At 53.7% G+C, this 12412-nt stretch overlaps 2 protein-coding genes across 5 annotated transcripts in view; both read left to right on the plus strand.

Moving 5' to 3' along the window:
- Positions 1 to 5221, plus strand: part of CCDC30 (coiled-coil domain containing 30) — a 37946-nt gene extending 32725 nt beyond the window's left edge. For 3 of the 4 annotated variants that reach the window (XM_075773393.1, XM_075773396.1, XM_075773394.1), the window contains 4 exons: positions 253 to 389; positions 505 to 610; positions 3893 to 3954; positions 4671 to 5221. In XM_075773393.1, coding sequence (XP_075629508.1) covers positions 253 to 389; positions 505 to 610; positions 3893 to 3954; positions 4671 to 4884 — 519 coding nt within the window. In that variant the 3' untranslated portion in view covers positions 4885 to 5221. The remainder of the gene's footprint in view (positions 1 to 252; positions 390 to 504; positions 611 to 3892; positions 3955 to 4670) is intronic. The other variant, XM_075773395.1, reaches the window with a different exon arrangement.
- Positions 5222 to 7444: 2223 nt separating this feature from the next.
- LOC142604774 (uncharacterized) lies at positions 7445 to 11838 on the plus strand. Its single transcript, XM_075773627.1, has 6 exons — positions 7445 to 7563; positions 7752 to 7906; positions 8348 to 8436; positions 8673 to 9314; positions 11110 to 11325; positions 11671 to 11838. The coding sequence occupies exons 1-6, from the start codon at positions 7445 to 7447 to the stop codon at positions 11836 to 11838; spliced, it is 1389 nt and encodes a 462-aa protein (XP_075629742.1).
- The last annotated feature ends 574 nt before the right edge of the window (positions 11839 to 12412 follow it).

Genomic DNA, 12412 nt, shown 5'->3' on the forward strand with positions numbered 1-12412 from the left:
GGGGGAAACTCGTGTCCTCAAATCCCATTCAGAAACTGCCTAAGCTTCATCATTTTTTTGCCTCAGAAAGATTCCTGCTGGGAAGTGGCTCAAAAGCCTCTTTGAGGTATGTTACATCAAATAGCGCATCACTTCTAGGAGTGAACGTGCTTGATGGTGACCCCTTTGTTAAAGCGCTCTAAGGTTTACAGAGGACAGAGAAGAGCGAAGCGTTAACCGCTGGTTGTTATTTCCTTCTGCAACACTGCTCAGGGGAAGGCGCTGATTGCACAGATCACTGCTGAGAATGAGAAATTACTCCAGGAAAGACGACGGCTCCTCCAGAAGATAACTGACCAAGAGGAGACCCCTTGGAGCACCCGGTCTACGATTGCCACCCTGCAGAGCAGGTAGGCACTTAATGATGTCCACAGCTCTGGGAGCCTGTCTCTTCCCAGCACTTCTCTGGTTTTATGGCTATTTTATGACTATGAGGGGAACCTCAATCCATCTCACTCCTACCAGTTTGATGCCAGTGCCAGCAACAGATGCGCAGAGCCGGGAGAAGGATCGCAGGTCAGCAGGAGAGCACCTGAAGTGCAGCACAAAGGAATTCCAGCCACTCCAGCCAGTAAGTCAGCTCCATCGGGGCCCAACTGAAACGCCTCCATGCAAATGCACGTAGCACGGGGAACAAACAAGAGGGGTTAGAGATGCGCACACATCGGCAGGGCTGTGATCTCATCAGCATCATGGAGACGTGGTGGGATGGCTCCTATGACTGGAGTGTTGGGATGGAAGGACAGGCAGGGGAGAAGGGGAGGGGGTGTCACCTCTATGTCGGTGACCAGCTGGAGTGCATGGAGCTCCCCTGGGGATGGGTGAGGAGCCACCGAGAGCTTAAGGGTCAGGATTAAAGGGAGCACAGGGACAGGGGACATCATAGCAGAGATCTGCTAGAGGCCACCCAGCCAGAGAGACCGAGCAGATGAGGCCTCTATAGACAGATAGGAGCAGCCTCACATTCACAAGCCCTGGACCTTACAGGGGGCTTCAACCACCCCAATATCTGTTGGGGGGACAACACAGTACGGCACAAGTGATCCAGGAGGTTCCTGGAATGCATTGATGATAACTTCCTCCTCCAAGTGATAGAGGAGCCAAGGAGGAGAAGTGCCACATTGGACCTTGTTCTCACCAACAAGGAGGGCTGGTGGGGAATGTGAAGCTCAAGGGCACCCTTAGCTGCAGTGACCACGGAATAGGGGAGTTCAAGATCCTCAGGGCAGCAAGGAGGGCACACAGCAAGCTCACTGCCCTGGACTTCAGGAGAGCAGACTTTGGGCTCTTCAGGGAGCTGCTTGGTAGAATACCATGGGACAAAGCCCTGGAGGGACCCAAGAAAGCTGGCTAGTATTCAAGGACTGCTGCCATTCAGAGAGACCTGAACAGTCTGGAGAGTTGGGTGGGGAGGAACCAAATGAAATACAACAGGGGCAAATGTAGAGTCCTGCACCTAGGGAAGAACAACCCGAAGCACCAGTACAGGTTGGGGGTGACCTGCTGGGAAGTAGCACTGTGGAGAAGGACCTGGGAGTCCTGGTGGACAAGCAGCTCTCCATGACCAGCAGTGTGCCCTCATGGCCAAGAAGGCCAATGGTGTCCTGGGGTGCATTAAGAAGAGTGTGGCCAGCAGGTCGAGGGAGGTTCTCCTCCCCCTCTACTCTGCCCCGGTGAGGCCACATCTAGAGTTCTGTGTCCAGTTCTGGGCTCCCCAGTTCAAGACAGAAAGGGAACTACTGGGGAGAGTCCAGCGGAGGGCTGCGAGGATGATGAGGGGCCTGGAGCATCTCTGGTATGAGGAAAGGCTGAGAGAGCTGGGGCTGGTTAGCCTGGAGAAGAGAAGACTGAGAGGGGATCCGATCAACACTTACCAATATCTAAAGGGTGGGTGTCTAGAGGATGGGGCCAGACTCTTTTCAGTGGTGCCCAGTGACAGGACAAGGGTCAACGGGCACAAACTGGAACACGGGAAGTTCCATCTCAACATGAGGAAAAACTTCTTCCCTCTGCGGGTGACCGAGCACTGGGACAGGCTGCCCAGAGAGGCTGTGGAGTCTCCTTCTCTGGAGAGATTCCAAACCCACCTGGACACGATCCTATGCAACCTGCTCTAGGTGATCCTGCCTTAGCAGGCGGTTGGACTAGATGATCTCCAGAGGTCCCTTCCAACCACTGCCATTCTGTGATCACCTCCTCCAAGCTCAGGAGCAATGCATCCCAACAAAGAGGAAGTCAGGCAAAAATGCCTGGAGGCCTGCATGGATGAACAAGGAGCTCCTGGACAAAGTCAAACACAAAAAGGAAGCCTACAGAGGCTGGAAGCAAGGGCAGGTAGTCTGGAAGGAATACAGGGAAATGTCTGAGCAGACAAGGATCAGGTTAGGAAACCAAAAGCCCTGATAGAATTAAATCTGCCCAGGAACATCAAGAGCAACAAGAAAAGCTTCTATAGCTATGTTAGTGATAAAAGGAAGACGAGGGAAAATGCGGGCTCCCTCTGGAATGAAACAGGAGACCTGATTAGCTGGGATATGGAGAAGGCTGAGGTGCCCAACAACTTTTTTGCCTGAGTCTTCACCAGCAAGGGCTCCAGCCACGCTGCCCAGGTCACAGAAGGCAAAGGCAGGGACCGGGAGAATGAAGACCTGCCCACTGTAGGAGAAGATCAGGTTTGAGAATATCTAAGGAACCTGAAGGTGCACAAGTCCATGGGACCTGATGAGATGCATCCGCGGGTCCTGAGGGAACTGGCGGATGAAGTTGCTCAGCCACTCTCCGTCATATCTGAGAAGCCCTGGCAGTCCGGTGAAGTTCCCACTGACTGAAAAAGGGGAAACAGAACCCCCATTTTTAAACAGGGAGAAAAGGAAGATCCAGGGAACTACAGGCCGGTCAGCCTCACCTCTGTGGAAGCCTGGAAAGATCATGGAGCAGATCCTCCTGGAAAGTGTGCTCAGGCACATGGAAAACAATGCGGTGATTGGTGACAGCCAACATGGCTTTGCTAAGGGCAAATCGTGCCTGACAAATTTGGTGGCCTTCTACAATGGGGTTACAGCATTAGTGGACAAGGGAAGAGTGACAGCCCGTCATCTACCTGGACTTGTGCAAAGCATTTGACACTGTCCCACACAACATCCTTGTCTCTAAATTGGAGAGACATGGATTCAATGGATGGACCACTCACTGGATAAGGAATTGGCTGGATGGTCACACTCTAAAGAGTTGAGGTCAACAGCTCGATGTCCAAGTGGAGACCAGTGACGAGTGGCGTTCCTCAGGAGTCGGTGTTGGGACCGGCGCTGTTTAACATCTTTGTCAGTGACATGGACAATGGGATTGAGTGCACCCTCAGCAAGTTTACCGATGACACCAAGCTGTGTGGAGCAGTGGACAAGCTGAAGGGAAGGGATGCCATCTAGAGGGACCTGGACAGGCTGGAGAGGTGGGCCTAGGTAAACATCGTATTCAACAAGGCCAAGTGCAAGGTCCTGCACATGGGTTGGGGCTCTCCCAGGCACAACTACAGGCTGGGTGGAGAATGGATTGAGAGCAGCCCTGGGGAGAAGGTTTTGGGGGAGGAGAAGCTCAACATGAGCCAGCAGTATGAGCTTGCAGCCCAGAAAGCCAAACAATTTCTTTGTTTCACCTGGGCTAGTTTAGGGGTTTTTTGGTTTTTGGTTTTTTTTAAGTTTAAATTCAGACCCAAAGGACAAATCTATGATTGGTGCCTCTGTGGGGCTGGAGTTCACGGGGAGAACTGGGGTGACTTTGAATACCAAGTTTGTATGTTGAAATTCGGGGTCTGACAAGCATGTCCTCCTTTGAAAATCTCTGTTCCTCCTTCCAGGACTCGAAGAGTGTTAACTTCTCTGAACGCCAGAGTAAGGTGTTGCCATCTCCCCGTACCAGGTACTGTGGGGTAAGAGGAGGAGGCAGGGAATGCCTCTCTGCGTGTGGTGAGGGAGAAGTTGAGCATTCTGGCTGCTCCACCCTGTGTTTTCACCTCCAAGGGTCTCTTTTTTTTTTTTTTTTGTCAAATTATAGAGACAATGGTATTAAAACGACTCCATGAAACTAAGGGGATGGAGAAGTAAATTTTTCAAAATCTCTTGTGGAACGCTGTGGGATTTAGAAATCAGCCTGGTGCCCAGTGGTTTTGGACGAGTGTCTTTACACCAGAGGTTATGAGGCTTAGAGGACCACTGCTGCCCGGAGCTGTGACCCACATCCCAGGCTATGGGGCAGGAGGGAGCCTGAGCTATTTCTCCACCTGCGTAGCCAGGAGCAGCACGATCTGTGCCAAAACGGGCAAGCGGGAGGCAGACAGACTCTGCAGATGTGGTCTTTGCTTGCTGGAGACCCAGTGCAGTGGGTTTGCTCGCAGCCTCTGGGTGCTATGGAGGGTGACGGATAGTCTGTTGCAAGTCAGAGAACGTTCTGAGGTAGACGAGGGCCATCAGCTACTTGCCTGGAGGAAGAGCGTCGAAGCCTTAGTCCAAGCGAAAGGCATTGACCATGGCCCTGCACTGCCTCGCAGAGACGTTGGGAGGAGCGTTGGGGCCGTGCAGGTGGCCGAGGGTCAGATGAGTTTGCAGAATGACTTAAGAGAGGAAATTTGTTTTCAGTTTCCCATCGCGAGAACCGCCAGACTCTCTGAGCATCCTGAAGGCCACGCAAGACACGAAGCCTGAAGGAGAAGCCGAAAGCCAAGACTCATCCTTTTGCTTATCCCCCTCTCAACCTTCTGAGATCGGGTACCTAAATGTAGCTTCGCCTGGAGACACCACAGCCTCCCAGCTGCAAGAGGAGAGTCAGAGCATCAGCTCCGAGAACTTCTAAACGGGGAAATATGTTTGTAAAATATTAGCTGGACTGCAAGGTTTTGGGCTCCTGTTGCCATGGGATGACAAGGACTGCAGGGCAAGAATTGCCAAATGGACTGACCTGGTGATTTCTGGGATATATTTCAGTGAAATTATTCAACAGCTTTTGTTTTAACTTCCCTAACTGCAGCTGTCTGTGTGCATCATCTCAGATCCACCTGGAGACTGGAATTTGTAGATCAATTCAGTGAAGCGGAGGAGGGCTAGGGTGAAGCTTATCTCCCCCTGAACCCAAATTCCTTGTCCAGTCAAAAACTGCAAGCTTTGCGAATAAACTCAGAAAAGTTCCCTTCTGTACCGTCTGACCCCGACCGGTCCCTGCCACGTGCCCGCTGAGAGGGAGGGGACAAGGGAAATGGAATAGGAGCGTGTGTGGAGAAGAAAGGAGGGGATCTGAACATCCAGAGAATGAAACAAGGTGGATCAGAAGGGATGAGAGTGTGAGCTGTGGGGGAGAGAAGGGATCTGAGTGCACGTGAGTGAGAATGGAAGAGATCTGTGCATCCTCAGGAGGACATGGGATGACTAGGAATCACAGTTTGCAGGAGGGGGAACCAAAGAAATCTGAGTGCTCAGAGCAGGAAGGATAGAAGTCCTCAAAAATCAATCTGGAGGGCATTGGAGTGTGCCCGGAGGGCCACAAAAACGCTCAGAGGGCTGGAGCACCTTTGCTATGAAGACAGGCTGAGCAAGTTGGGGGTGTTCAGCCTGGAGAAGGTGCTGGGGGGAATTAAAGGGGGCTGATAAGAAAGATGGGGACAAACTTTTTAGCAGGGCCTGTAGCAATAGGACAATTTTTTTAGACTAAAAGCTACCTTTTTTGTTATATTAACAAAGGTAGATTTAGACTAGATATAACGGAGAAACCTTTTATGCTGAGGGGGGTGAGGCACTGGTACAGGTTGCCCAGCAAGGTGGTAGATGCCCCATCCCTGGGAACATTCGAGGTCCAGTTGTGTGGGGATCTGAGCGACCTGATCTAGCTGAGGATGTCCCTGCTCACGGCAGGGGGCTTGGACTAGACGAGCTTTAAACATCCCTTCCAACCCAAACCATCCTGTGATTCTTTTCTCTCCTGCTCCACTGCCAAGCCTGCAGCCAAAGGCAGGCCAAGGAGTTGGGGTGGCCTGAAATGCAGACCAAGGGGCACTGGGGTGCTCAGAAAGGCATCCTTAGGGCCTCTGGGCCTCCTGAGTCGCACACCAATTGCACTGGAGAAGAGCGACAGTCACCCTAAGGGGACGGGGGCACCCCGACAGGCACAGGCACGGGTCGTGGGAGCACCAAAAGGCAAATCGACAAGCGCAGGGGAACCCGACAGGCTGACCAAGGGTCTCGGAGCAGCCCAAAATGTACACTGAGGGGCCTGAGGCAGACAGAGGGCTCCAGGGTGCACCAAAGGGCACACCGAGGGATTTTGGGTGCACCGAAAGGCACATGCAGAGATGCCGTGCACCCTGGAAGGCACATTGAGGGGTGCGGGGAGACCCCAGAGGCACACGCAGGGGTCCCAGGCACACCGAAAGGCACGCTCGGGGGGACTGGGAACACCAGACAGCAAACCAAGGTGTAGGGGCGTCCCAGAATGGACACCAGGGGCTTGGGGTGCCCTCAGAGGGACACTCAGGGCTCCAGGGATGCGAGGAGAGGCACACCAAGGGGTCCAGGGTGCCCCAGAACTCACGCCGGGAGCCCAGGAAGCACAAAAAGGCAGATGGGGGTGTCCAGCCACCGTCTCTTGTGCTTCCAGGCAGCCTTGCTGGCGAGAGCCTGCTCGGCCGAGCCCATCCATCTCCCACGCAGGCGAGCGCTGCGGAGGTGCTGGGAGAGGAGAACAGTGGGTCCGCAGAGCGTGCAGGGAGGTGGGAGCCTCAGAGAGGTGGCCTTGGGCACCCCTGTGCCCCTGGACACAGTGCGCTGGGGCTGTTTCCCTTGGCCACATGGCCTGTGTGTGGCAGAGAGGTTCTGAGCACGCGCCCCTCTGCCCCCCGACCTCTTCCCCTGGCCCCACCCAGCCACCAGCGCCTTATGATGTCACGGAGCCATTCATGACATCAGCGTACACATTCACTAGACCTGGGGCGCTGGCACAGGCCCTGCACACACAGTACCTGCTGGTGCTGCTGGTGCTGCTGGTGCTGTGCCGGGGGTACTGCTGGTGCTAGTACTGCTGGTGCTGTGCCGGTGCTGGTGGTGCTGGTACTGCTGGTGCTGGTGGTGCCAGTGCTGTTGGTGGAGTTGGTGAAGTTGGTGCTGCTGGTGCCAGTGGTGCCGGTGCTGGTCAGCCCGTAGGCACCTGCCCGTGCCCTGCCGCTCCTCGGGGCTCAGCTCCTGTGTTTGTGGCCGGCACCCGGCAGCGCCCGCCAGCTCCTGCCTGTCACCACTCCCCCGGGGAGAGGTGAGGTGAGGCGAGGCAGTGGTGTCCATTCCTGCTGGGACATGAAGCGGATCTGGCTGGTTTCTGCGGGGCAGGAGGGCGCGGGTGGGGCCCGTGTCCTCAGGGAGCAGTGGTGGCAATGAGCTGCAGCCGGAGGGCCTGGACTGAGCTGCGCCAGGAAGCCGCCACCAGCGACTTGTCCCCAGTGCAGCCACTGGTGAAGCAGCGCGACAGGAAGTGCCAGGACAGGGACGACAGGTAAGGGGGCCCCAGCAGGCGGGTGCTCTTTGGGAGACTCCTGGGCTTTTTTCCTCCCCCAGGGCTTAGCTTTGTGCCTGTGGGTGCTCGTTCTCAAGGGAGGTCAATATGGAAAGGCGGAATAGGAAGGGGCCGTTATCACTGCCACAAGCAGGGTGTACAACTGGATGTGCTTTCTGTCTTTCCAGGCACAGTCCTGATGCATGGCCAGTGGACCCCTGGGAGCAGGAAAGCGAGGGAGAAGCTGCTCCAGGCCAAGCAAAAGAGGTGTCAGCATCCAGCGCTCCCCATGGGGCAGGAGCTGCTGGAGTTACGTTGCTTTCACCCACTTGGTGGAGCACAGGTAGGACTCCCCAGCGTGGAGGAGGTGATGGGGAAAAGGCCTGTGGCCTGCCCTTTTGGCAGGCTGCCATGGAGACAGGAAATTTGGAAATGCTGATGTGGTGTTGCTTATGATCCAGCAAAAAATGCACTGCCAGACGTTGTCCCTGGAAAGCAGAATTCTCAAGAGACTGATTCCTTTTGGGCTCGTTTGGGGTCACTTTGAGTGATCTCCCTGGCATACAGAAAAGGCGCGTACACTGGGGGAAACGAATTCCCAAGCAGGAAAATAGATGGATTTTGAATCCGCATTTTGATAGGTTGCTCGCTAGGATTTCATGGCTTTGCGGCCTGCGTTTGTGCTAAGATTGTGTCTGGAAGCATGACGATTTGGAAAGCGCTCTAGGCATCAAGGAGTTGTATTCGCTCACTCTAGTTCCAAAAATATCTGGTTTTAATATAGACGAGCTTGCCGTATACTTGGAGTCCGCCCTCCCTAAGTTGCAAGCAGATGAAGAAGCCACCGAGGAGATCAAGAGCTTTGGTGGAGAGGTATGTAAACCCAAAGATTTTAACTTAGAGTCTTTGTTATCGGATTATATTGCACGCTAATGCCACATCAGACTTTTCCATGAATAATGTCTCATGCAGAGTTGTTGAAAACTCTTTGATCATCTGACGTCACGTTGGCGACAGTCCTCTTCTGGTTAGATGAAATGCTGCCGCTATCTCCTGTTTCGAGCTCGTTTCCTAAGTTGTGTCCGTTTGCGTTCTTTAACTTTGACCAGGCAGAAGACGTCAGAGCCCAAATACCAACGGAGGGGCTGGATCCCTGCCCTTCCCGCCTGAGCACTGGAAGCGATCGGTTATTACAATTGTTTCTGAGAGAATATGACCATCGGCTCAGTATACATACGTATGTGTCTCACATGATGGAAACCAACAAGAAGTTGTCTCAGCAGCTGAGCCAAGCTGAAAGAAAAGCGAGCATGCTGGAAAAGGAAGTGGGCCAACTGAAAGAGACTCTCCAGGAAAAGACATTGGCTTTACATATGAGAGAAGGAGAATTGAGTCAAGCCCACAGGCAGGCAAAGAAACAGTATGCTCCCCACTTTAGGAAAGAACAAGAGAGAAAACACGCTGTCGAGAAGGTGGAACGGCTGCAGCAACAACTAGCCCAGCTCCAGAGGGAAAACCGTTCATTCTGTCAGAAGCTGAGGAAAGCCAAAAGAAAGAAGAGCGGGCTGGAAAACCAAGTGTATAACCTGAAAGAAACTCTGTCAGAAAAGACGTTGGCTATAGAAATGAGAGAAAGAGAATTAAATCAGGCCCAGAGTCAGGCAAACGAACTGGCCCAGCTCCGGAGTGAAAACCTTTTACTCCGCCAGCAGCTGGAAGACATGAAGAACAAGACCGCCCAGGAACAAATGGTGAGTGATGCCTTTGACAAAGTAGGAGAAGAGGGGAGGTGAGCACTGACTTAAAGGGGAGCAGTTCCCAAGGCTATCTGGTGCTTCTAAAAGTCGCCAGGTACAAGGTATGTGCCTGGGAGTCCATCACTCAGCTTGGTTCTGGTTTGTCCTGGTTTTGTGGCAATTGCGGAAGGTCCTGGCAAGCCCTGAGGCATGCTTATGGACACGTAGGTACATAGAAATGCTTAGGCATGCATTGGTTTTTGTGTGCGTAGCAGAAGAAGAGCGTAAAGGCTGATACGCAGAGTCGGCTATAGGAAGCCTTGCCTCTGATCACTGGAGAAAGTTGGCCGCAGGACAACTCCAGCGCTTGCGTCGGCATCCGATTCGGTTTTGGCATTATCTTAAGAAACAAGCATGACCCCGCCAGGGCACAGTCTCAGCATCTTCTGAGAAGAACGTGCTGTGAAAGAGGAATCTTCCTTAGGAGATGACATTTCTTTAGTTGTCTTCACTTGCCAAGGATGGCAGAGATCGTCAGCTGTGCAGATGCCATCTTCTTCCCGTGGACAATCCGCTTTGCGATGCACTTAGAAAAGTGATCTCGGTATATGAACTATCGAGTAGCTGACAGTGAAAATAGAGATTTTGGCTTCTTACCTCTTTCTTCACACTCCTCTGACGTTGTTGCCCTAGAGAACAGTGGCACAGCTGGAAGGAGAGCTCGACGATGCTTTCAGAAAGCTGTTGACAGCAGAAGGTTCACTGAGAGCTTGCACACGCCAACGGGATTACCTGAAGCAAGAAAACTCCATCTTGCAAGAGGACTTGGACAAGGCTAAGGCCAAGGTATACCGAGTCTGTCAACGTGTTAGCATATAGGAAGCTGTTCCTTTCCTTCAAGGGCCGGGAGAGAAGAAAATAGTCGGGCAACAAATGCAGGAGAGATTTGTCTGAGGACGTTACGAGCTTCGACATCCTTAACAATTGTTGTCCAGACCAGAGGGTGCTTTTAGCTCCTGCCTCCTCCCCTCTCGCCCTGTAAAACTCAGCCGGCTCTTCAGGGAGCTTGTGTGGAGGCTGAGGGGCAAAGCAGTGGTGGGTTGGGGGCAGCACCTGCGTGGGGAAGAACGAAGCAGCTGTGCGCTTTCCAGACTCTTCCGACACCATCCAAAGGTCGTGGCCATGGTGGTGCGATATCGCAAGCCACGCGCTCCCAAACGTCTCTGGGCCGGGCTGCTTTCTTTGCACGGTTTTTCTTCTCTCGGCCTCTGCACAAAGATGGCGTCTAGTTCCCTGGTAGTGGTGGTTTGGGGGGAAGGAAAGTAACCTTTGGTTTGCCTTTTTGTCTCGTAAGCCAGGCTTCACCCTCCCTCTAAAAGGAAGGCCTTGAACCTCTGGTCTCCTCCTGCCACGCTGCCCGCCCCCGGCATTAGCGCAGGGGTGTGCGTATGAGAAGGAATGGGGCAGAACAGGAGTGCGATGGAAGCAAAAGGAAATGCAGGGAATGCCATGAAATGCAAAAGAGCATCTTCACAGGCACGGGGGCCTTCTGATGCTGTAGAAGGAGTCGAGGGCCTTTGCCGTGCTGCCGTTTTGGAAGGGAGGGACGGATGGAAGCTGCAGCGGCCTTGTCAGCAAGGGCCCAAAAGGCATGCTTACGTTCAGACATCCAAGGGGCTTTTCCCTGGGTTGAAATGCAAACGCAGAGGATTGATAACAGCCATGATCACGGTCCATACATTTGATGGAGTTTCGCAGAGGCTGTAGGCCCCACAGAGCCTAAGGCAGATTGTTTTTTCCCCGCGTACAGATGTGCGAGCTCTCCGCGCAGCTGGAGTTGGAGTCCGAAATATCTCTGCAGCTCGAAGCCAGAAATCAGGAGCTGCGAGAGCTGGTGGCTCTTCTGCCGCATCGCTTGGCGACTCCTGAGGAGGGTCATGCCACAACAGCGCTGTATGGAAAACAGTGGGAGCAGCGAGCGCAAGAAGCAGACAGAGAGATGCGTGGTCTCACTCCACGTCTGCAGGTCAGTTCCCGGACCATTTGTATGTGTAGTCGGCGTTGCGTTCACTTGTGGCTGCGGTCATGGCCTTTTAGGTGTTTTGTCTTGGGCATCTAGTTCTCTTTGTTAGTGCGGTGGGTTCGGCTTTCCTGTGGGGAAGCTGGGGAGCTGCAGAAGGCTGCGTCAAAGTGCTGCTGTGTGCGTCGTGGGACCCGTGTGCCTGAAGAATACGCAGCCTTCTCCTCATCCTCCTCCATATAGCGTTGTAGGCTGTTAAAATATGAAAATGGCAGCAAGAGCAGGTTTGTTTGAGAGGGCTGGGCATTGCCTTTCTCTTCCTGTTTCTTGAAGTTGCACCCTCTGCTTTAGACACAGGCAGCCGCTCAAGCCAGAAGAGAAGAGATCAAGACCACTGACACCTCTTGGAAAGAACCACTGATGCAGACAATTAGAGTTCTGACATGGGACCTGGAGAGAGCATGGAGCATGCAGGAGGAGACCGCGCGGCAACTGGCAGAAATAAAAAGCTCCAAATAATAGCATTATTTGCCTGGCCTGGAGGGAAGAGTCCTTGCGTGCACGCGTGTAGCATTTAAGGTTTTACCCCGGGTGACTCCACCTGGGATCCTCTCTCATTTCCCGAGTCCCAGCTCCCAGCCCATCCCCATCCTCTGTCTCCACCGGGTACTGGCAAGGGGGCCCCGAATCCAGACTTCAGCCTCCGACAGAGCACTCGGCGCTCACCCCCTCAGCCCACGGGGAAGCCAAGAAAAGCATCAGGCCCCTGGAGGCTGCCGTTCCTTGGGCCTCTTCGTAATCCCAGCTTCAAAAGAAGAGTCTAACCCAAAGGCAAGGCACCAAACGGATCCCTTTTGACTGCAGACGTGCTCTTAGGGGGTAGCTCTGACACGCCAGTGCCCATTGCCTCTCCCTGCCTGCAGCGGCAGCAGCGCAGACGGAGACCCAGCAGGAGTATCGACAACGTTCAAGGCCATTTACCCCAAAGCACCACAGGAGAGAGTGGAAAGGAAGGAAGAGCAACACGACAGAAGGGCAGCCTCTGGCAGCCTTCAGCAGAGGTGGCTCCAGGGAAGCAGCAGCCTCGACACCA

This window comes from Balearica regulorum, chromosome 21 (assembly GCF_011004875.1).
Source record: "Balearica regulorum gibbericeps isolate bBalReg1 chromosome 21, bBalReg1.pri, whole genome shotgun sequence".
Taxonomy (NCBI): domain Eukaryota; kingdom Metazoa; phylum Chordata; class Aves; order Gruiformes; family Gruidae; genus Balearica; species Balearica regulorum.

What these genes read in the sequence shown, in the direction of transcription:
- LOC142604774 (XM_075773627.1), top strand. Translation starts at nt 7,445, where the DNA reads ATGAGCTGCAGCCGGAGGGCCTGGACTGAGCTGCGCCAGGAAGCCGCC. An exon ending in ACCCACTTGGTGGAGCACAG is followed by an intron (nt 7,907 to 8,347) that starts GTAGGACTCCCC and finishes GTTTTAATATAG; the next exon opens with ACGAGCTTGCCGTATACTTG. An exon ending in AGACCGCCCAGGAACAAATG is followed by an intron (nt 9,315 to 11,109) that starts GTGAGTGATGCC and finishes CCCCGCGTACAG; the next exon opens with ATGTGCGAGCTCTCCGCGCA.